Source organism: Myotis myotis, unplaced genomic scaffold (genome assembly GCF_014108235.1).
Source record: "Myotis myotis isolate mMyoMyo1 unplaced genomic scaffold, mMyoMyo1.p scaffold_m19_p_11, whole genome shotgun sequence".
NCBI classification, from domain to species: Eukaryota; Metazoa; Chordata; class Mammalia; order Chiroptera; family Vespertilionidae; genus Myotis; species Myotis myotis.
The window spans coordinates 12,277,787-12,300,107 of NW_023416315.1; the positions used below are offsets into that span (position 1 = coordinate 12,277,787).

General features: G+C 34.4%; 1 protein-coding gene and 1 pseudogene across 4 annotated transcripts in view; one reads left to right on the forward strand and one right to left on the reverse strand.

Moving 5' to 3' along the window:
- COG5 (component of oligomeric golgi complex 5) overlaps nt 1-22,321 on the forward strand; it is a 193,512-nt gene that overhangs the window by 100,059 nt on the left and 71,132 nt on the right. For all 4 annotated transcript variants that reach the window (XM_036327523.1, XM_036327526.1, XM_036327525.1 and 1 more), the window contains 4 exons: nt 2,039-2,204; nt 11,640-11,752; nt 12,004-12,081; nt 20,624-20,705. In XM_036327523.1, the coding sequence (XP_036183416.1) occupies nt 2,039-2,204; nt 11,640-11,752; nt 12,004-12,081; nt 20,624-20,705 (439 nt within the window). The remainder of the gene's footprint in view (nt 1-2,038; nt 2,205-11,639; nt 11,753-12,003; nt 12,082-20,623; nt 20,706-22,321) is intronic.
- Nucleotides 14,924-15,499, reverse strand: LOC118665998 (annotated as a pseudogene).

Below are 22,321 nucleotides of genomic sequence, written 5' to 3' on the forward strand. Positions count from 1 at the left end.
TTATCTAAACTGTGAGAGATAACTGTTCTTTGAATTTTTGTTCAGTGACTTTGCATCTTTGTCACTATAACACCTCTGTCTTGGGGGAAGCCAAGTGGGGGACTGTTGATAATTTCTGCCTCTCCTTCCCCACGTCCCCCATCTTCTTTATTTGACTCTAGAGTTCCTTGTTGTTTGTTTTAATTGAATATGAAGTGGCAGCAAACTTTCAGAAAATATTGTACTATTTTGTTTTAGAAGTAATAAGTACATTATTTTGGAAGTAAAATTTCTTAATCTTTGCTTGTCTTTCCAGTTAAAATCAGTTGAAATCAACTCAGACTTTATATTAGTGCATAAAGCTTTGTAAACCAAGTCATTTTTGTGGAATGTTGCATGGACTATAACAACAGAATAGCATCAGCAAAATTTATATATTTGTCATTTTCCTTTCTTCAGCATGTATTTCTTTTCTTATATATGAAACCTAAAGAAAAATAATTTAACTGCTAAAGAAATATTTTGTTAGGAGAAAAAGTAAAATGTGATTGTTAGCGTTTGTGATACAAGGATTATACAATCCTTTCAGAATTCTTTTTTAATCCTCACCCAAGGATATATTTTTGTTTTCTTTTTAATTGATTTTAGAGAGAGAGGAAAGGAGAGGGAGAGAGAGAGAGCAACATCAATGTGAAAGAGAAACATCTATCGATTGCCTCCTGCACACACCTGACCTGGGACTGAACCCACAACCCAGGAATGTGCCCTGACCGGGAATCAACCCGTGATCCTTCAGAGCACGGACGATGCTCCAACCAACTGAGCCGTCCCAGCCAGGTCTCAGACTTTTAATATATCATCTACAGTGGAATCCTGGTCTTGTACATTTATGTAATTTTTGCATTTTATTTCCAGTTAAGTCAAATTCTACCTCTGCATTTCTAATTTCAGTGATGTTAAGCTCTTTAAAATCCTGTCAAACTTTTGACTTAATGCTGTATTTATGCTCATAAAGCTAATTTCATTTTAGCCTATAGCCTAGTAAATGCTAGAATATTGCTTGCTGTTTCTTGGATCAATCTTTACAGTAGTCTACAGATATATCTGTTCCATTAGCTCAGTGCCAGCTGTTGCTTTGGTTACAGTGTTCCTGTTTTGGCAAGCTTTTTTAGGGATCTTAAACAACTATGATTCTTTTCTGAGTATGTTCTTGTGGGATTTTATTTTCCTCTCTGTAATGTTACTAAGACCTTGAAAAAGAAAGAAAAATTACATCATATTTATTTCCAAACCAGGTGAAATAATTTTAGTTTAATAAATTAAGTGGTTGTGCCATCTTCTGAAATGCTTTTGAAGCAGAAGTCTATCTTGATCTACTGATGAAATTATCCTTTCTACTCTTATTACATGGTCTTCATTGCATTTTATATTACAATTTATGAAGCTGGATAATTTCCTGTAAGGTTAAATGATTTGTTGAAGGTCACAGTGACACTTTGTAGAAAAATTATTCTTAGAATATTGACTGCCTCACTTAAAGAGAAGACATTGTCTGGAAACATTGCTGCCTTTGCAGTAGAAGTAGATCTCTTTCTAGCATGGTATTTTTCAAATGTGTTTAGTCTGTCTGCTTTGAGATCTATTACAATTGTCAGAGAATATTTCCCATGTACAAAACTTGGTGTATCTGGAGATGTTTTAATGTCAGGTGTATCCTGATGAATTGTTGTTACTTCCAGACGGCTCTCTGCATAGGGATTGATGGTAAATTTTAAATACAATCTAACCAGTATAACAAACTTCTGATCTTATCCTTTAAAGGAGGAGGAAAAGCGAAAGTGTTGACCTAATATAAAGAATATTTAACTTCGTCATTTATGAAATAAATAATAACTAAACATAATATTTGTTCCAAATGCATTGTCTTTGTGCTTGTCTTTGATAATTGGAAAATATTGTGGTAACTGCTCAAGTACCTCTAAAAGTGGTATATTTATATATATATTTTTTTCTATTTATATATCCATTTCCACTCTACCCACCCCCCACCTTTTAAAAGAATCCAACCCAAGTCGGAACAGCTCTTCAGGTTTTCCATAATCTTGGAACTTTGAAGAATACCATTACCAGTGTCGTGGATGGATATTGTGCCTCTATAGAAGAAAGTATCAATACTGCGTTAGACATCAAAGTTTTGACTCAGCCTTCCCAGTCAGCAGTGAGAGGTAAGGATTTGATTTATATTTAACTTCTTTATTTATTTATAACCAAGAAGTCCTTTGAATAGTATATGAAATACTCAAGTTTCAAAGTAATTTAGTGACTCATTTTTTAGTAGACAGAAAATGAGAGAAATTATGTTTTAGAATTTATTTATAACATTTTTGTGTAATCAGTTTTGAGTTAAACTGGCCAATTGGTATATTCAGAACTTCTAGATAAAAATCTATAAACTGTGACTTCATTTAGTTCAGAGGAAGCAGATGCAAGAACAAAAAAGGAACATATTTTTTTCTCTAAAATCCCTATTCTCACATGTACTTCTTATTGAGACAGAAAATAGTTTTTTAAGGAAATGCCATCTCTACCTTTGCTTTTTGGGCTTTCCTTATGATAATTCTGGTATTCAGGAGCAATAATGGTGAAGATAGAAACTGAAAAAAAAAAACACAACTTTTGGGAACATTACAACTAGAACAAAATCTAAAGAAAACTAGAGATAGGGAGACTCAAGGTAGAGAGTAGTAGCACTACATTGCCCCTGATAATGACATTCATCTATATAACACACTTCATAGATAGGAAAGACTACATGTTACGTGTACCTCTCACTGATCTAAGTAACCCCAGCTCTGCATTTTTCTCCTTCTGTTCCTTCTTCTCTCCTATTAATATGGATGAACTGTCTGCTCCTAGCAAAGACCAAGTACTCCACTTTGTGTTAGATCCCATCATTCAAGGGCATTGCTTTAGATTTCTTCTCTCTGCCACTTCATCAGTTTTCCCTTATGTACATGTCTTTTCCATCATAAATAATCATGCTAGTGTATCTTCAGCTTAATGACCATCAAACAAATCTATCTTGATTCTGTTTCTTCAGCTTTACTACTCCATTTTATTTCCTCAGACTACAGAAAAGTTCCCCAAAGTGGTGTCTATATGTACTCTCTCCAGTTTTTCTTTTTCTATTGAAGAAGCTACTTAGAGTTGTCCTAAAGAATAACATGTAAAATTAATAACAGAGTTCTTGATACATGGCTAACAGTAAAAAATTGTTATTGGCAGCCATTATTATATTTGCTATAAACATAACCTCATAAATAATTACACTAGATACAAAGAGCTAAAAAAAATTTTATATCTTAAATGGGTTTTTGAAGGTTAGCACTAGCCTCTGAATAGACCTGTATTAAGACTATTTTAGGAGTGCTTTGAACAGAAATTGCCAAAGGAGATTTCACTCAGTTTTTCCCAGCAATTATTCTCAGAAAGGTTGATCTAATGTTTAAATTTTCAGGAGCAGTTTAATCTCAGTCCTTTTGTGTTATAAAAAAATAAGGGGGAAAAATAAAAGCAGTTATTCACATGCTGTCAATCCTAATGTACACCCTTTTGTTAAAAGAATAAAGAGTTTTAAACCCTTATTATCTTCTGTTAAAGAGTGAATACTGTGATTTAATGTAGAAACCTTAAGCATCAATTCTTTATATTTTTAAAAAGAATAATCACTTTTATTTTTAAAAATGTTACATTGGCAATATTAATGTTAATTCCCTGATCTTGTTTCTGATATTAATATTATGTAGTAGAATGTTCTTGGGCTTTGGAAATGCATTGCATTAAAGCATTGCATTCAAAGGTGTTGGGCATCATGTCAATATGTTATTCACAAATGATTCAGGGAAAACAACTTTCTTTTTACTATGTTTTCTAAATTTTCTGTATGTTTTAAGATGGTTTTCAAAATTAAATATAACATTAATACAACTTAAGGGGAAAATGTTACCTGTGAGATATTGAGAAGTTTATAATTTAATACGAGTAAGATAAACAACTCAAATGGAAAAACAGATAAAGATTATGAATAGGCAATTTAAAGAAGAACATATCTAATAGATGTGATAGATGTAAAAAATGTTCAGTCTCTTTCTGGAGGATGAAATAATTATTGGGGAAATGCAAATTAAATAAGATACTATTTCTCAGTCGTGAGATTGGCGAAATCTAAGAACTAACTGTTGGATGAGATCACAAACTCTTGTACTCTAATTGTAGGAGAATGAAATGGTTCAACCACTTTACTCAGTTGTATCAAATTGATCTGTAAGGTTTAAAATTTCTATACCATATGATTTTATTGTTTCTCTTAAAGATCATACCCTAGAGAAACTAGGGTATATATGTTTAAGGATTTATTTTTATTTTTTATTTTTATTTATTGATTTTAGAGAGAGAGGAAGGTGGGAGGGAGAGAGAGTGAGAGAGAAAAATATTGATTTGTTGTTCCACTTGTTTATGCATTCATTGGTTGATTCTTGTATGTGCCCTGACTGGGGATTGAACCTGCAACCTTGGTATATCAGGATCATGCTCTAACCAACTGAGCCACCCAGTCTGGGCCAAGAATTTTTATTACGCTATTGTGAATAACAATAGTGAAACAGTGAAAACAACTTTCCTTCAATAGAAAAATGAATAAACTGGTTTATTTATTAAGTAGACTACTATGTGATATGTAAGCCAATAAATTTCCAAATATAGATAATACTCAAAACCATTACGTAAAGAGCAAGTTACAGGAAGAGATATATAGTATGAAGATATTTCAAGCTTAAGAACATAATAGACTATGCTATCTATACATTGTTTTATATATGTAAATCTTATATAATAAAAGGCTAATATGCAAATCGATCAAATGGTGAAACCACCGGTCGTTATGATGCGCACTGACCACCAGGGGGCAGATGCTCAATGCAGGAGCTGCCTCCTGGTGGTCAGTGCACTCCCACAGGGGGAGTGCTGCTTAGCCAGAAGCCCTGAGCTAGGCTCATGGCTCGCACAGCAGTGGCGGCGGGAGCCTCTCCCACCTCTGTGGCAGCGCTAAGCTGGCAGTTGGACACCCCTGAATATCATGCACCGGGCCTCTAGTATGTAGTAAAAGTATAAATATATGCTTTGTAATAATTCAAATTCAAATTCAAAATAGCATTAGCTCTGGGGAGAGAGCAGGGAAAATGGGATCAGCAAGGGAGGGGTATACAGGGAACTTTATTCATTCCTTTTTAATCTTTAACATTTTATTTTTTAAGACTTAATTTTTTTAGAGTAGTTTTAAGTCAGAGCAAAATTAAGAAGAAGGTAGCAGAGATTTCCCATATACCACTGTCTTTATACTAGTACATGCATAGCCTTCCCTGTTATCAACATCCCTCACTAGGATGGTCCATTTGTTACCAAGGATGAAATAATATTGACACATCAAAATTACCCAAACTTTATAGTTTACATTAGGGTATACTCATGATAGTGTACATTCTATGAGTTTGGACAAATGTATAATGTCATATCTCCATTATACTGGTAATGTCATAGAATATTTCACTGCCCTAAGAAACCCTTTGTTCATCTCAACCACTCTCATCCCTGGTAACCACTGATCTTTTTATTGTTTCCATAGTTTTGCCTTTCCCAGAATGTCATATAGTTGGAATTATATAATATATAGTATACAGCCATTTCAGATTGGCTTCTTCCACTTAGTAATATACATTTAAGATTCTTTCATGTCTAGTCATGGCTTGATAGCTCTTTTTTTGGTTTGTTTGTTTTTAGTGCTGATGAATATTTCATTGTAAGAAGGTACCAACATGTCCATCCACCTACTGAAGGACATCTTGTTTGCTTCCAAGTTTTGGCTGCCTCCTGCACGCCCCCTACTGGGCATGGAGCCAGCAACTTGGTCATGTGCCCTGACCTGGAATCGAAATGCGACTTCTTGGTTCATTGCTTACTGCTCAACCATTGAGCCATGTGGGCTGAGCAGGGAAATGCTTAGTCATTGTTATATCAAATATTTCTTCTTTTCTTTCTTTCTTCTGGTATTTTACACCATTTGTAGTTGTCCCACTGTCCTTGGTTGTTTTGGTCTGTGTGTTTTTTTCAGTGTTTATTCTCTTTCCTTTAGTTTTTGAGGATTTTATTGCTATATCCTCACCTCAAAGATTCTTTCCTCAGCTGTCTCTATTCTACCAATAAGCCCATCAAAGACATGCTTCATTTCTGTTACAATGTATTTTATCTCTAGCATTTCTTAGCATTTTCATCTGCTTGCTTAAATTGCTCATCTGTTCTTGCATGCTGTCTACTTTGCCCGTTAGAGCCCTTAGCTTATTCATGCTTGGTCTGATAATTCCAGCATCCCTGCCATGACTGGTTCTGATGCTTGCTCTGTTTCTTCAGATTGTGTTTTTTGCCTTTTAAAATGCCTTGTAATTTTTTCTTGCTAAAAGGAATTGCTGTAAATAGGCCTTTAACGTGGTGGTAAGATATGTGGGGAGGGAAAGCATTCTATAGAGCTATTATTAGGCCCCATTCTTTTAGTGAGCCTATCCCTTTCTTCTGCGAACTTCACAAGAGCTTACATACATTATTTTCTCCTTTGGGTGGGCTGGAGTTGGGTATTACGGTGGGTATTACGGTTCCCCAGGTCAGTTAGTCTCTGGTAATATTCCGGCAGATAAGGCTTTGGTTAATTCGTTTCTCTTGAGAGCAGGCCTTGTTAAGGACAGAGTGCTCTGGCACATTTCAAAATGATTCTTTTTCCTTTCCTCCTCTGGAAGCATAAGGGGATTTTTCTCCACTATTTACTGTGGTAACCTACTCAGGCTCCTGAAGGTAAACCTCAATACTGTAGGGTCCCTCTGGAGTTTATAACTCAGAATTGTCCACACTGAGCCTCTAGCAATTCACCAACTACCATTCTGGTTTTCCTGCCATGGTCCTGGTTCCCTCAGCAGTTTCTGCTAGGGAGGCTCAGCTTTGGTAAGCAGCAACTCCCTGCATTTGCTTATAGGCCTTCCTAATTTGGGGGACAGTGGTTTGCCATATGTCTTCCCCTCTCTTATGGGTCCAAGGAGAGTTGTTGCTTTTTCAGTGAGTTCAGCTTTTTCTTTGTTGTTAGGACAGAGTGGTACTTCCAGGCTCCTTACATGTGGAACCAGAAATGGAATTGCCAATCAGATTTTTACGGCTCACATAGCTCACTTATTTTTTCTTTGATGTCTGAACGGTTCTTTCTTTACCTTTAATGTTCAGTCATTTTTTTAGGATATATTTTGAGATTGAATGTTATATCTATTTTTTCTGAGTTTGAATATTTTCTCTTATAGAAAAGCCTACCTCAGTTGTACATTTCATATTGTTTTTCTTTTTAGGAACTTTATGTACATAGCATATCTTATTTTCCATTTTTAGTATTTTCTTAATTATATTTTATATCTTTGTATTTTATTTAATTTTATATGGTTTCCTCCTGCCTATTTCCCATGTCTGATTGTGTTTTCACCCTTGATCTTTATTAATTTTTTTTCTAATGTGGTCTTAACCTTTGTTCTATAGTCATACTGAGAATGTTTTCTCTAATTACTTTGAGACAGTGGAAAATTAAGTAACCCTTCCTGTTGTTTCCTTTGGAGGTTTGTTTTGGTGGGTTTTTTTTGTAACCTATGTTTATCATCACTTTTTCCTTTATTTATTTCCTCTACCCTTTTCCACCCCAATATATGTGTTAGGTTTCATTTCACTTTGTTTCTAATTACTGTTCATCCTTGGAAGGCACTGCTTGTTCCTTGAAGAATAGTATGGGAATGGTTGTAGGAAGAGACCTGGGACAGTTCATAACTTTGAATTAGGTTTGTTGTCCAGTATTAACCAGTAAAAATTTGAGGCTGTAAAACAAATGAAAAGTGTATTTGGGGTGGTAAAGGATTTGAACCCCAGAGATGCAGGCTTAGGTGGCAATCCAAACTGTGCTCTGGAGAGAACAAAGAAAGGCGTTTATCCCTCTTATAAAGACAACCGCCACAAAACATAATTCATGCAGATGAAGGGTTGATGGCTAGGTTAAAGGGAATTGGTTAGTTTCAATATGCAAAAAGGGAGGCAAAAACTGCAAGGAAGGAAGTAAAATTCATATACAGCAGTGATTTTCAACTTTTTCATCTCATAACACACATAAACTAGTTACCAAAAATTCTGTGGCACACACAAATTATATTTTTTGCTGTTCTCACAAAAAACGGTATAATTTTGATTCGTTCACACCAGATGGCTTTTGTGTTGGCTGTCGTCATATTTTTATTGGACAGTCTAAGGGAAATGAGGTCCATGGCCCTGACTAAATAGTGTGGTCATTGCACATCTTAAAAAGTCTCTCGGCACACCAGCATGCCTCTTGCTGCACACAGTTGAGAATCCCTGATATAAGGTCCTAGGGCAGTTATTTCAGGATGTTTATGACTCCATCTTGAGCTGAGTTTAGCAAAATGTTTAGCAACTTACCAGCACAAGTACTAGTACTTTTTAAGTACTGAAGCACAAGATGTGCATAGGCCCCACTTCCTTAATAGCCTCCTGACTATTTTTTAAAATATATTTTTATTGATTTCAGAGAGGAAGGGAGAGGGAGAGATAGAAATATCAATGATGAGAATCACTGATCGACTGTTTCCTGCACATCTTACAATGGGGATCTAGCCCTCAACCCAGGCATATGCCCTGACCAGGAATCAAACTGTGACCTCCTGGTTCATAGGTTGACACTCAACCACTGAACCATGCCAGCCATTCTCCTGACTCTATTTTTAAAATTACTCTCTTAGCAATAATACATCAATTTTTATTTATTTCTACCTTGGTAATACTTCTTTTCTCAAATTTTTGTCTATTCTGGAACTTAGTATGAATCCCAGGAAAAGCCTTTAAGCAATTTTTGTATGGAAATCTCATATTCTCTGCTTTTCTTTCCTTTTTTATTTTTTATTTTTTAATTCTCACTCAAGGATATTTTTCCCTTAATTTTTAGAGAGAGTGGAAGGAAGGGGTAGAGACAGTGAGAGAGAAACATCAATGTGAGAGAAACATATCGGTTGGTTGCCTCCCCCCACATCAAGCCAGGGATCAAGCCTACAACTGAGGTAGGTGCCCTTGATAGGAATTGAACCCAGGTCCCTTCAGTCTGCCGGCCGATGCTCTATCCACTGAGCCAAACTGGCTAGGGCTTCTTTCTTTTTTCGCCTCATTTTACCTCTAATAGTCTCCCCAAGCTAGAGAGCTAATTCTTATACAATGTCATTTTCATTTTATTATACTAATTTCTCTTTCAGCTTTTCCTTCTTTGCCACTCTGCATGAACACATTACTAACTTCTTCCCTAGACCATCCATGTCTATCCATCTCAACTCTAAGCAAAGAATCATTGGATTCAAAATTCTTACAGTTGATTTTGAGAACAATTTGTTCTTTGTTAATGGCCTCAGATGTCAGCCATCTGGTCCCTTGCTCATTGTGATTTACCTACAGCATTTGGGATACATGCTTCATAATCTCACTGTTGAAGTTTTAATTTGTTGTTGGTTTTTTGTTTTGTTTTTTAAGTTGACGTTTTGCTATACTTTGTGTTCTTATTTTCGTTTTCTTTCAAGGGATGAGAGTAGGAAAATGATTTTATTCCACTATAACTGGAAATTACTCTTACGTGTTGTTTCTTTGAGAAATTCTCAGTTTCTCCTACCACTTTAATAAAACTTAGTTTATGACATTATTTATTTTGTTTCATGAGTCCCCCCAAGCTAACTAATAATGACTTCTGTTTTGGTCTATTTATTCTTTCTTCTTTTACATGGCTGTCTATGTTCATTGATTATTTCTATCATATTTATATCTTCAACGAGAAGTATTTAGTTTATGAGAATAAAAATCTTTAGGTACGAAGTTATTATAAGTAAGAAAAATAAAGTCTCCAAAAGTAATCAGGCCTGTGACTGTGATCTTGTTTTTCTGTATCTGTTTCTCCAAAGTAAATATGAGCAGAAAATAGTATCATCTTGTATTTCTGCTGGTATTTATTTTGAGAGTAATGAGTTGATGCATCCCATATTTCTTTATAATAAAACCAAGTTGTACATAGTCCAGGAATTTGATTAGTAGTTTTCATTTTCACAAAGATACTATCTAGCCTTTCCTCACTATTACAAGTTTATATTCTATATAACATGAGACAGATTGTTTCAGTATTATCTCTCTATTCCTTTTATGTTTTTCCTTAATATTCTTTGCAAAACAGTGCAAATGATTTTAAAGATTAATTAGACCTAGATTTCAAACTGGAATTATGTTTTTAAGCAATATCTCTTTTCTACATGTTTCTCTTTTTTATTACTTTTCAATGATCAGAGTAGAAATTATCAAAGCATATCCTTACTAAAGGTACATGTAATTCTTTTCTAAACAGAATTGTTTAAAAGCTAAAGTAAACAATTTTGTTTTGTTTTTCCCTCCATAAATGTAGGATAGACTAATCGTTGATGAGCTCTTGTTTTTTAAGCTTAGTTTGGATTGAAGTTTATACTTTTTCAATTGGAGACTAAAATTACTTCTTTTTATGTTGAAACATTTTAAGCCTGTACAATTAGTTGTGTGTGTGTGTAGTACATACAGTAACATTCTTAGATATCAATCTCAAGAAATTTAACAGATACATTAATATTATTTAATATGTAATTTATATTCAACATTTTTCAGTTGTTCTCAAAAATATTTTTATAATTATCTTCCCACCAACTTGAACCATTGAGGCATTATGCTTTTCTATTGGTTATCTTGTCTGTTTAACTCTCTTTTAATCAGAAACAACTTCACTGCCTTTTTTGTCCTTTATGGTATTAACATGTTTGGAGAGCCCCACAATCTGGATTTGTCTGGATTTAACTGACTGTTTCTTCATGATTACATTTAGGGTAAACAAACTGGTAAGGTGGTGATGTGTATTCCCCATTACATCATATCAGGAAGCACCAAAATTATGTTAGTCTCTCTCATAATTGCTGATGCTAAATGAAATCACTTTGTTACTGTGGTATATGCCAGATTGTTCCTTGCAGAAATACTCTTTTCTTTGTAATTAGTAAGTAATTGTGGCACATACTTTGAGACCATGTGAATATCCTGTTTCCTGTAACATTTCTCCTGATGTTTTTGTATCCGATAATCTTTATCTCAATTAATTACTTTCCTAGTAGTTTCAAAATGGCAATTTTTTTCTAATTCTGTCATTTCATCTGCATTTATTACCTGACACTCTTCTGTAAACAGCACTTCCTATCCTTTTAAGCTTGATTTTTCACTATGAACTCATGAATTATAAATCAGTTTTCTTATAATCCATTATGATGAGTATTACTTTGTTTCTCTTATTTATGCATTCATTGGTTGATTCTTGTATATGTCCTGACCACGGATTGAACCTGCAACCTTGACGTATCGGAATGATGCTCCAACCAGTTGAGCTACGTGGCTGTGTATGCTTTTTATAATAATATATAGTTGTTATAATAAGAAAATTTTATTTTTTTATATTTCTTTGTCATTCATATAAACAGGGGGACCCGGACGATCTACCATGCCAACTCCAGGAAACACTGCAGCTTTTCGTGCTTCCCTCTGGACCAACATGGAGAAACTAGTGGATCATATTTGTACTGTTTGTGGACAGGTAAGTATTTTTGAGAGTGAAAAGAACATTAATGATGTATTAACTCCTGCTTGTTTCAAGTTCTGTGACCTTGGGAAGGTTTCTGTGAATCTCTGGGTATTCAAAATAACTACATTAGCTAATTATCATGTACGGATAGGCTCTGCCAAAATGCCATTTCCCTTCCCTTGCTTTTTCTGGTTTCTACTCTGCATACTTGTTTCATTTGAAAATACATAATTATATACATTTTCCTCTCTTCCCCTTTTTAGGTACAACATCTACAAAAAATATTAGCCAAGAAGAGAGATCCTGTTTCTCACATTTGTTTCATTGACGAAATAGTTAAGGTATGTTTAAATGAAAACATGTTTGTCTCTTTATTGAAAACTGCAAAGAGATAACGAGTTAGTGTTATCTGTGTTTATACCTTACAGAGAGGATACATGACAAATAGCTATAGGAAAATAAGTATATTTCTTGACAACCACAAATTTTTACTTTGCAGTATATGTTTAAACAGGTTTGTTTATTGAGTAGTTTCTAGAAGCAATTCTCTTTAATTTTTGAAATGCATATAGTAATTTCCCTTGTTTTATGTAAATAATTCATTGTAAATGTCCTTTAAAGTTCCACTAAAGAATAAGATGAAACTTTTTGGTAAATAAGAGATTTAATTAGTGGTTATTAATAGTGTCTTATAAAATCTCCACTAAATATAGTTGGATCCGCCCTAACCGGTTTGGCTCAGTGGATAGAGCGTCGGCCTGCGGACTCAAGGGTCCCAGGTTCGATTCTGGTCAAGGGCATGTACCTTGGTTGTGGGCATATCCCCAGTAGGGAATGTGCAGGAGGCAGCTGATCGATGTTTCTCTCTCTCTCATCAATGTTTCTAACTCTCTATCCCTCTCCCTTCCTCTCTGTAAAAAATCAATAAAATATATATATAAAAAAATAAAGATAGTAGGATCCATTCAGTTGCTAATTTTTCATAAATAACACATTACTATATTCATTTTCCACATTCTGAAATCACTCTCCTATCATCCACTGATCTGCTGGCTGGATGAGCAGTAAGAATTCTTTCTGGGTATGGGAAACCCTGACTACATTTTATTCATTCTTTTTGATACGTTTTTGATAATGATTAATAGAATAACTGATTATTCACCATTAAATATTAATACCTGGGGCTCTAAAGAAAAAAATTCTCTAAGGTTCCAGTGTCATGGTTTCCTTGTAGTTTCCATGTAGTTTCCTTCGTAGTTTAAAATTTTAAATATTTTATATATCATGTTGGGGATTTCCAAAACTACCTTCAAGTTTGGTGATGCATTAGGAGCATTCGCAGCACTCAGCATATAGTCATGCTTGTGGCTGTGATTTATTATAGCGCAAGTATATGGAGCAAAATTAGCAAAGGGAAATGTGCATATGGTGAAGTCTGGAGGAAACCAGGTGCAAGCTTCCTAGAGTCCTCTCCCCTTAGAGTTACACAGGACACCTTCATTTCTCTGCCAATGAGTTGGGACATCAAACATGAAATGTCTTCCAGGGAAGCTCATTTTGAGCCTAGAAGACCAGGGTTTTCATCAGAGGTCAGGGCCTAGCACGTACCAAAACTCTAGATTTCCCAAAGGAAAGCAGGTGTTCAGCACACATTATTTGTACAAGCAGTTTATATGCAGTCAGCACTCCTGTCAGTTAGAGAATCATGAGGATCCTCTCAAAATCCAAGATACCAGGTAAGGACCTGTCTTGTAAGCAGGCATTTTTAACTACAGCAGTCTCAGACCTACTCTGTTAACTTTTTTCTGCACATATATATTATATACCTACTTAAATTATCCTGCTTCATATTTGGCTTTTAATCATGTGAAAGAAACAATAAGATGCTTTTGCCAATTGGTATAGTTATTAGTTTTTTACATTTCCTAGTAGATGGGATAACTAATATCGGGTCTTCATTATTATAAGCAAACAACTGCACATGTAGTGTTATCATTCATTTCTTCTTATTTTGGGCATCTTTCTACCCAAATTAATTTAGTCTTTAAATGGAGTGGCTTGGTTTCAAGCTTTTACTATCTAATCTTTTGTATATGTTTTGTTTCTTTTTAATAGTTTACTTAATATTCTGCTAACAACATTAGAACAATTATAATGAACCCATTATACCCAAGAGAGTCTAAAAAATAAAAAAGGAATAGTGCCATTTAAAGAGGCTTATGTTTGTGATGTTATTGCATTGAGCAAAGTTTCAACATTAAAAGCGTATCAGCCTGGCCAGAGTGGCTCAGTGGTTGAGTGTTGACCTGTGAACTAGGAATCTCAGCCCAGGTTGCGGGCTCAATCCCATGTAGGATGTGTAAGAGGCAGCCAATCAATGATTCTCTTTCATCATTGATGTTTCTCTCTCCCCCTCTCCCTTCCTCTCTGAAATTAATAAAAATATATATTTAAAAAAACTCGTATCACTTCCCATCAATATTCAGTTATTATAGTGAATGGGCATTGGCAGCTTATGTGGATCAGGTTTTAAATGCCTGTGTATTATTATCGATTAAAAAGGATTATTAGGGCCCTAACTGTTTGGCTCAGTGGATAGAATGTCGGCCTGCGGACTCAAGGATCCCAGGTTCGATTCCGGTCAAGGGCATATACCTTGGTTGTGGGCACCTACCCAGTAGGGAGTGTGCAGGAGCCAGCTGATCGATGTTTCTCTCTCATTGATGTTTCTAACTCTCTATCCCTTCCCTTCCTCTCTGTAAAAAATCAATAAAATATATTTTTAAAATATTATTAGGAATAGGGATATATGATTTCATCTTGATATATAGATATTAATTGTGCTATTAGGAACACATCAAGGTGTGAAGAGGGCATAAGTGGGTTGAGTATAAAATAGAACAACTAATTATATTGGATATACTAAATCTTAGGAACATAGTTTAAATGTGGAACCTTTTCAAAGCTTTTCCTTAGTTAAGATAACTAATTTTGCTTCTGCTTAATTTAATAAATTCCCTGTAAATTTATAAAATTAGCTTATTATTTTCAGTTCATACTATAGTTTGAAAAGACATATTCATACCTATTAATCAGATTATTTATGGCATTTAAGTGTGTAATATACTTTTTTCCTCTTCTATATTTTATGTTCTTTCTTTTCTTTTATGTAGTCATTTTTATTTACAAAGGAAACTCTGGGAATTTAAAATTAACACACTTGCCCATGAGCTTCTTATAGACACCAGAAAAGGTTTCAACCTTGTATTCCACATTGTTCTCCTGAGCTTTATCCAAATGAACCTTTATGAGCCAGCTGCCGTCCAGTTTCATGTGGATTTTCTCACCCACAATTTCCCTTGGCTAAACCAAGACCCCAGGATGGTATTGTGCACGGTTGTTAGGGTCCGGTTCCTGGGACTCTCTTGCTTATTCTTTGTCCGGCTTTGTTGAGTTGACTTAGGCAGAATGATAAAGACAATGTGCTTCCCACTTAACTTCTCCAACTTGCATACCAGCTGAACTTGTATTTTCTGGAAAGACTTCAGTTGAGGGACTAGAACAAAGATTATTATAGCTTTCCAACAGCCACCAATTTCAGTTTCCTTGGTCGTTGTTATTGGTTCGGTTCAGCTCCAGTAGCTGGGCCTTGAAGTCTGAGTTCATCTCCAGCCCCAGCAGAGCCTGGGAGATGCTGGACTCGAACTCGTCTGGCTTCTCACCATTGGGCTTCACGATCTTGGCACTCAAGCTGAACATGACCTTCTCCTTGGTGAACGCCCACCTGAGACAAGCTCTGTACTGTATTTTCTATAGTTTACTTGAATGAGTAATTTCATTTTAAATTGGAATTTTAGACTTTATTTTTTACATATCAAAAGTCTAATTTTAGTATCTTTTAAAACAAGTTGAGTTATAGTATTACTATATAATCATCAATATTATTTAACATTTTGTGAAAGTGAATGAAGCAAATTATTGACAAATTATTCAGGATCCACATAGTCAAAAACAGGTTTTAGAGTCTCATCTATGGAATTAAGCCAGTTTAGCTGTATGTGGGAGTGTAGATATGATACTTTCATTTTCTAAGCCAGCAATTTTTATCATTGAACAGAATCTTGTAATCATGTGTGTAGGATGTATTAGGCTAAATTTGGGATGTGTTCAGCATTTTGAGTAGCTATAGTACTAATAAGAATTTTAACTATGAAAACTAATGTGTGTTTTTTCTTTTTTAGACATAGCAAATGATTTCATTATAGCATTCGAAACTGAGCAAAATTTTAGGACACCCAAATGTGAAATCTTTTTAATTTTATGAGAAAAAAACAATTTACCTGTGCCATCTCAATTTGATTTAAAAAATCAAGTAGCGCCTTAGCCTGATGGGTCTCGGGTTCAATTCTGGTCAAGGGCGCGTGCCAGGGTGGCAGGCTCAGTCCCCAGTAGGGGGCATGCAGGAGGCAGCCGATCGATGATTCTCTCTCATCATTGATGTTTCTATCTCTCCCTCTCCCTTCCTCTCTGAAATAAAATATATACATATATATATATATGTATATATATAAATCAAGTAGCAATAGTCAATTAAGTATTTAAGTCAGATATTATCCACAAAGATTTTTAATCTGCAAAGGTTAGATTTATGTTTTTACTTGTATAGGAACCAGATATTCTTAAGGGCCCTCTCACTGTGGTATGCACAAATTCTAGATAAATTAGAAAAGCATCATTTTGAATGTACTGTTGGGCCTGCAAAAAGTAAGAGGATCTCTGAGGGACATATATACATATACACATACACATACACATATACATATACATATGTATATACATATACACATACACATACACATATACATATACATATATATACACATAAACAGATAAAGTGGTTGAAATTTTAGTGGAGATTTGTGAGGTATGTCATTACAAAACCTGGATTGTCCCAGGATCAAATGTTCATTTCAATGATAGGATCAGTCCAGTAGGTCTCTGGGGCTCTGGAAGCATAGAAGAATGCCCTGGCTGGTGTGGCTCAGTCGATTGGAGTGTCATCTAGCACACCAGAAGGTTGCAGGTTTGATTCTTGGTAAGGGCATATACCGAGATTGTGGGTTTGATCCTGGTGGGGGCACATATGAGAGGCAGCAGATCAATGTTTCTCACCTTGATGTATCTCTCTCTCTTTCTCTCTCTCTCCCCCCCCACCCTTCCTTCCTACGTCTCCCCCCCTCTCTCTTTCAAGTCAGTAAACACATCCTCAGGTGAGGATAAACAAACAAAAAAATAAATATAAAAAGAAAGAAAAATAAACCAGATAGTCTTGCACAAAGCTGATACCTATGACATGGCTAACATGGTCCTCAGTAACAGTATTTCCCTCGTCTGTGGAGGGAAGCATTTCTAGTTTAGCCATCAGGATTCTCCATGTATTAAGGTCAGCCAGATATGAGCTCATAGTAAAAAATCACCTAGCCTATAAATAAAGTAGAAATATGACTGAGAGTCAGAAGGAAAAACAAAGACAATGCAAGACAGATTTTAGATTCCTAAAGAACTTTTATAGTATAGACTTCAGAGTTTAGAATGATCTGCTGAAAACTTAAAATGTTTCTACCTGATATATTTTAGAAATAAAAAAATGGAATAAAAATGAGAAACAAAGTATTATTTCGAAAGACCATTTAGATAAAAAAGGTCCGAAACCGGTTTGGCTCAGTGGATAGAGCGTCGGCCTACGGACTGAAAGGTCCCAGGTTCGATTCCGGTCAAGGGCATGTACCTGGGTTGTGGGCACATCCCCAGTAGGAGATGTGCAGGAGGCAGCTGATCGATGTTTCTCTCTCATCGATGTTTCTAACTCTCTATCTCTCTCCCTTCCTCTCTGTAAAAAATCAATAAAATATATTTAAAAAAAAGGAACCAAATAGAACATTTAGAAATTAAAAATGAAATTATCAAAATAAAAAATTTAGCAGATGCATTAAACAGATATTACATAAAGCCAAAGAATGAATTAGCGGCCAAGCAGATAGAATTTATTAAACTATCCAGAAAATAGCATGAAGACATGGGCATGGAAAATAAGAGAGAGTAAAATATGTGGAGGATTAATTGCTGTTTTAGTATAAAACTAATTGGAAAAGGAAAGCCAACAAACAAAGAAAGAAAACCATATCATCTCAATATATGCAGGAAAAGCACTTGATAAAAATCTAACATTCATTCCTGATAAGAACTTTCAGCAAAGTAGAAATAGAAAGGAGCTTTCTCAACCTGCCAAAAGGCATTTATGAACTATGAAATGGTAAAATCATGCATCATGGAGAAGACTGAGTGCTTCACTCTAAAATAATATTGGAAGCCCCATATTTAATTATATCACCCAGAGGTAACATTTTTAAATTCACATTTGGAGATAGGTCTTCAAAAAAGTAAATTAAAATGGGGTCATTAGGGTGGACCTTAATCCAATATGACTGGGACCTTAATCCGTATAACTTCTTAATACGTACAAGAAGAGGAAATCTGAAACATATAGAAGGAAGACAATGTGAATACACAGGGAGTAGACAGTTATGGACACTTGTATACAAGGCTTTGGATGGAAATAAATATATCCATTTATTTCTTCTCTGGATTAGTGCCTAGGAGTCTATTGCTTAGTCATATGGTACGTGAATGTTTAACTTTTTAAGAAACTGTCAAACGGTCTTCCAAAATGTTTGAACAATTTTACATTTCCCATCAGCAGTATATAAGAGTTACAGTTGCTCTATATCCTCACCAACACCAGCACTTGGTATGGTGAGTTCTTTTAAATTGGGTTTATTTCATATCTGTCTATGAAGTGTCTATTCAAATTTTTAGCCTATTTTTAAAACTTGGTTATCTGTTTTCTTAATGAGTTTTGAGAGTTTTTTAGACGTAAGTCCTTTATTAGATATGTGATTTGCAAATATTTTCGCCAGTCTAGGCCTTGTCTTATATTCTCTTATTGGAGTATTTTAGAAAGCAGAAATTTTTAATTTTTAGTTAGTCCTATATATCAAAATTTTTTTCTTTTATGAAAAGAGCTTTTGGTGTTGCATCTATGAAATCTTTGCTTATTCCATGGTCACAAAGTTTTATTGTTTTCTTCTATAAGTCTTAGAATTTCAGGCTTAACATTTGGGTATTCAAATGGTTCAGCACTACTTGTTAAAAAGACTATTATGTCACCACTGAATATATGCCTGAGTATATTTTTGGACTCCATTCTGCACCAACGATCTAAGTCTTTAACTTTTCGCTAACCCCACACTTCCTTAAATACTATAGTTTTATAAAAAGTCTTGTAATCGGATATTGTTAGCTCTCTAGTTTTGCTTTTCTTTTTCAAAGTTGTGTTGGGCTTCCCAGGCTCTTTGTATTTCTATTTGACTTTTGGAATCAGCCTGTCAATTTCTCCAAAACACCTATTGAGATTATAGATCAATTTGGGAAGAATGGACATCTTAACAATAATGAATCTATCTACCCACAAGTAAGATACCTCTACTTATTTAGATCTTCTTTACTTTCTCTCAATAATATAGTTTTCAGATGTTGTTCATCTTTTAACAGATTTATTCGTATTTCTTATTCTTTGATGTTACTGTATATGGACTTATTAAATTTCAATTCTCAATTACACATTACTAATTATATGTAAAAGTACAACAGGTTTTTGTATATTGATCTTGTATTCTGTAATCTTGCAAAATATCACTTATTAGTTCAGGTCACTTTCTTGTAGATTCCATCAAATTATTTACATAGATGATCAATTCATCTATAAATAAAGACCATTTTCCCTTTTCCCTTTCCAAACTGAAGTCTTTTTCTTATTTGTTGTACTAGGTGGAAGCCATTTTCTTGTTCATTGAATATTAATAGAATTAATGAGAGCCGAAAGAAATCATTGCTTTCTCCCTAATTTTAGGGGTGAAGCCCTCAGTCTTCTCCATGATGCATGATTTTTTCATTTCATTGTTCATAAATGCCTTTTAGCAGGTTGAGAAAGCTCCTTTCTATTCCTAGTTTGCTGAAAGTTTTTATCAGGAATGGATGTTGGATTTTTTAAAAAGTACTTGGTAAAATTTCTGGAAGTGTGATTCTGTTTTAACAATCTCAAAGTACTTTGTCTTGATTTAACAAATGATATTTGAACTAATATTATCTCTTTTTAGTAGTTACTTTCTAAAACATGTACCCCAAGTTGAATGAAAAAATATTGTGCTCAGCTAAGTAGTAGTCATTCCAGTCTTAAAGCAAACAAAACAAAACTGTATCTATGTTTCAGGCCGTTCTCTTTTGTAATTGGCGAATTATATCCGATGGTTCTTCTTAGTCTGAGCCTGCTTTGTCCATCATTTTGTTATGGTCACAGAAGTTCCTTTTTTATTTCAAAAGGTGATGATAATAACTGTAATAATTAACATTCATTGAGGGTTTATTACATGTCAGGAACTGTCCCAAGACGTAACTTTTACAGCCTTCTTAAATCTTCATAATTCTGCAGTGAAAATAAATAAAGAGGAAAAAAAGGACAAACAATAACAACAACAAAAAATCCTGCAATGCAGGTACTGTTATCATTTCCATTTTACAGATGGAAAGGGGGCACAGAATGAGTAAGCAACTTGCCCAAACTCACACATCTAGTAAGTAGAGCAGGAGGATGATTGTTTACCTGAACTTGAGATATGAACTATATTCTACTTTGTTACTTAATTCCATTGTTTGGTAGTTGTCTTAGAAATTTTTATTTAAATACATTGAAATACATTTTCACATTACATCTTATCCATTATAGTTTTTTAAAATAATGAATAAATCTCTTTTTTGGGGTCACAGGATGGACAGTCTGAAATTTTATACACATTTTGGAATTCAATTACTCAAGCACTTTACTCTCAATTTCAAGTGGCAACAAATTGTAAGTATACTATTTATTTTGCAAATTCACTTCTTTTTTTCCTTTTTATTGAATTTATTGGGGTGATATTGGTTAACAAAATTATACAGGTTTCAGGTACAAATTCCACAATGTAAATTCATTTTAAAATTGTTTAGTTACTTTAAAATTTAATGTCAAGAAGTTTTCCTTTGTTGGTTTATAAAACATATTGTCATTTCTTAAGTTAGCCATATATTCAGTTTTATAAGCAGCAGATAACTTTTTTTACATTTTTAATATTTATTACCTTGAATAAAAGTCTTCAAAGAATAAGTTAATTCTCCATAATTCAAGCATAGAGGAATTCTGTCTTAATTTTTCCTATGTGTAAAGGGTATAAAGAAATTGATGTTGAAGAATTTAGTTAATGCCTGTAGAATTATTTTCCTAACTAAAAAATATTAAAATATTTTCCTTAGTGTTGAAAAAAAACCATCATTTAGCCCTGGCTGCTATGCTCAGTGGTTGGAGCATTGGCTTGTGCAGTGAAGGATCTTGGGTTCAATTCCAAATCAAGGAATCTCTCTCTCCCTCTTCCTTCCTCTCTGAAATCAATAAAAAAATATTTTTAAAAATGGGGGGTGGAGGGCAGCACCTGGGTTGCAGGTTCTATCCCAGCCTTCTTTGGGGTGCCTGCAGGGAAGCAACCAATTGATGTGTTTCTCTCCTATCAGTGTTTCTCTTTCTCTCCTCTCTCCCTCCCGCCCTTTCACTCTCTCTAAGAACCAATAGAAAAAGTATCCTTGGGTGAGGATTAACCAAAAAAAAAAAAAGCAAAAAAAAAGCAAAAGATTGAATGAATGAACTGATGAAATACCTGCATCATGAATTAAAAGTTGCTTATCCAAATGTGATCCACAAAACTCTCTTAATTTGTTTTTGCCATGAAATAATTGTGCAGGGTAGTTCTAAACAATGAAATATACAAACTAGCTAATACCTTATGAATGTTATTGTCTAATTACTGAATGTAAGAATATTGAATGAACCTAGGCTTTTTTAAGCGTTTTGAGAGTTTGTGTGTAGTTAAATTTTTATTCACAAACTTTGACTGAAAGTACCTAATACATTAAAATATAGGGTGTCCCCTAAAAACTTATACACACTTTTCACCCATTATGAATTACAATGGGTTAAATCTGAAAAGAAAAAGAAAAAAAAGAACATTAATTGAGCTATCAGCTGTTAATGTATATACATTTTGGGGGGACACCCTGTATTACCTAGTCACTGGCAACACAAGGTTGAATAAATCTCACTACCCACCTCCCTACTTCCATTTCTAAGGAAATATGCAACAAGGCTGTATCCATACAAGAGGTCTCCATTAACGTGTGGCCAAACAAAACTTAAGCAGAGAATTTATTTAGTGCAGATTTATTTCATTTACTTCTATAATCACACTACTCAGAGATACTTTACTACTAGTAAGTCTCCCTGCATTAGGTATCTGTTTTGGTCAGCTTCTTCTGAGATAATAATTCAGTACAGTAAAAGTCACCAATTTTAAGCAGAAAATTCTATGAGTTTTGACACCTGTTTATATCCTTATTACCTCCATCACAATTGAGATTTAGAACATTTTCATCACTTCT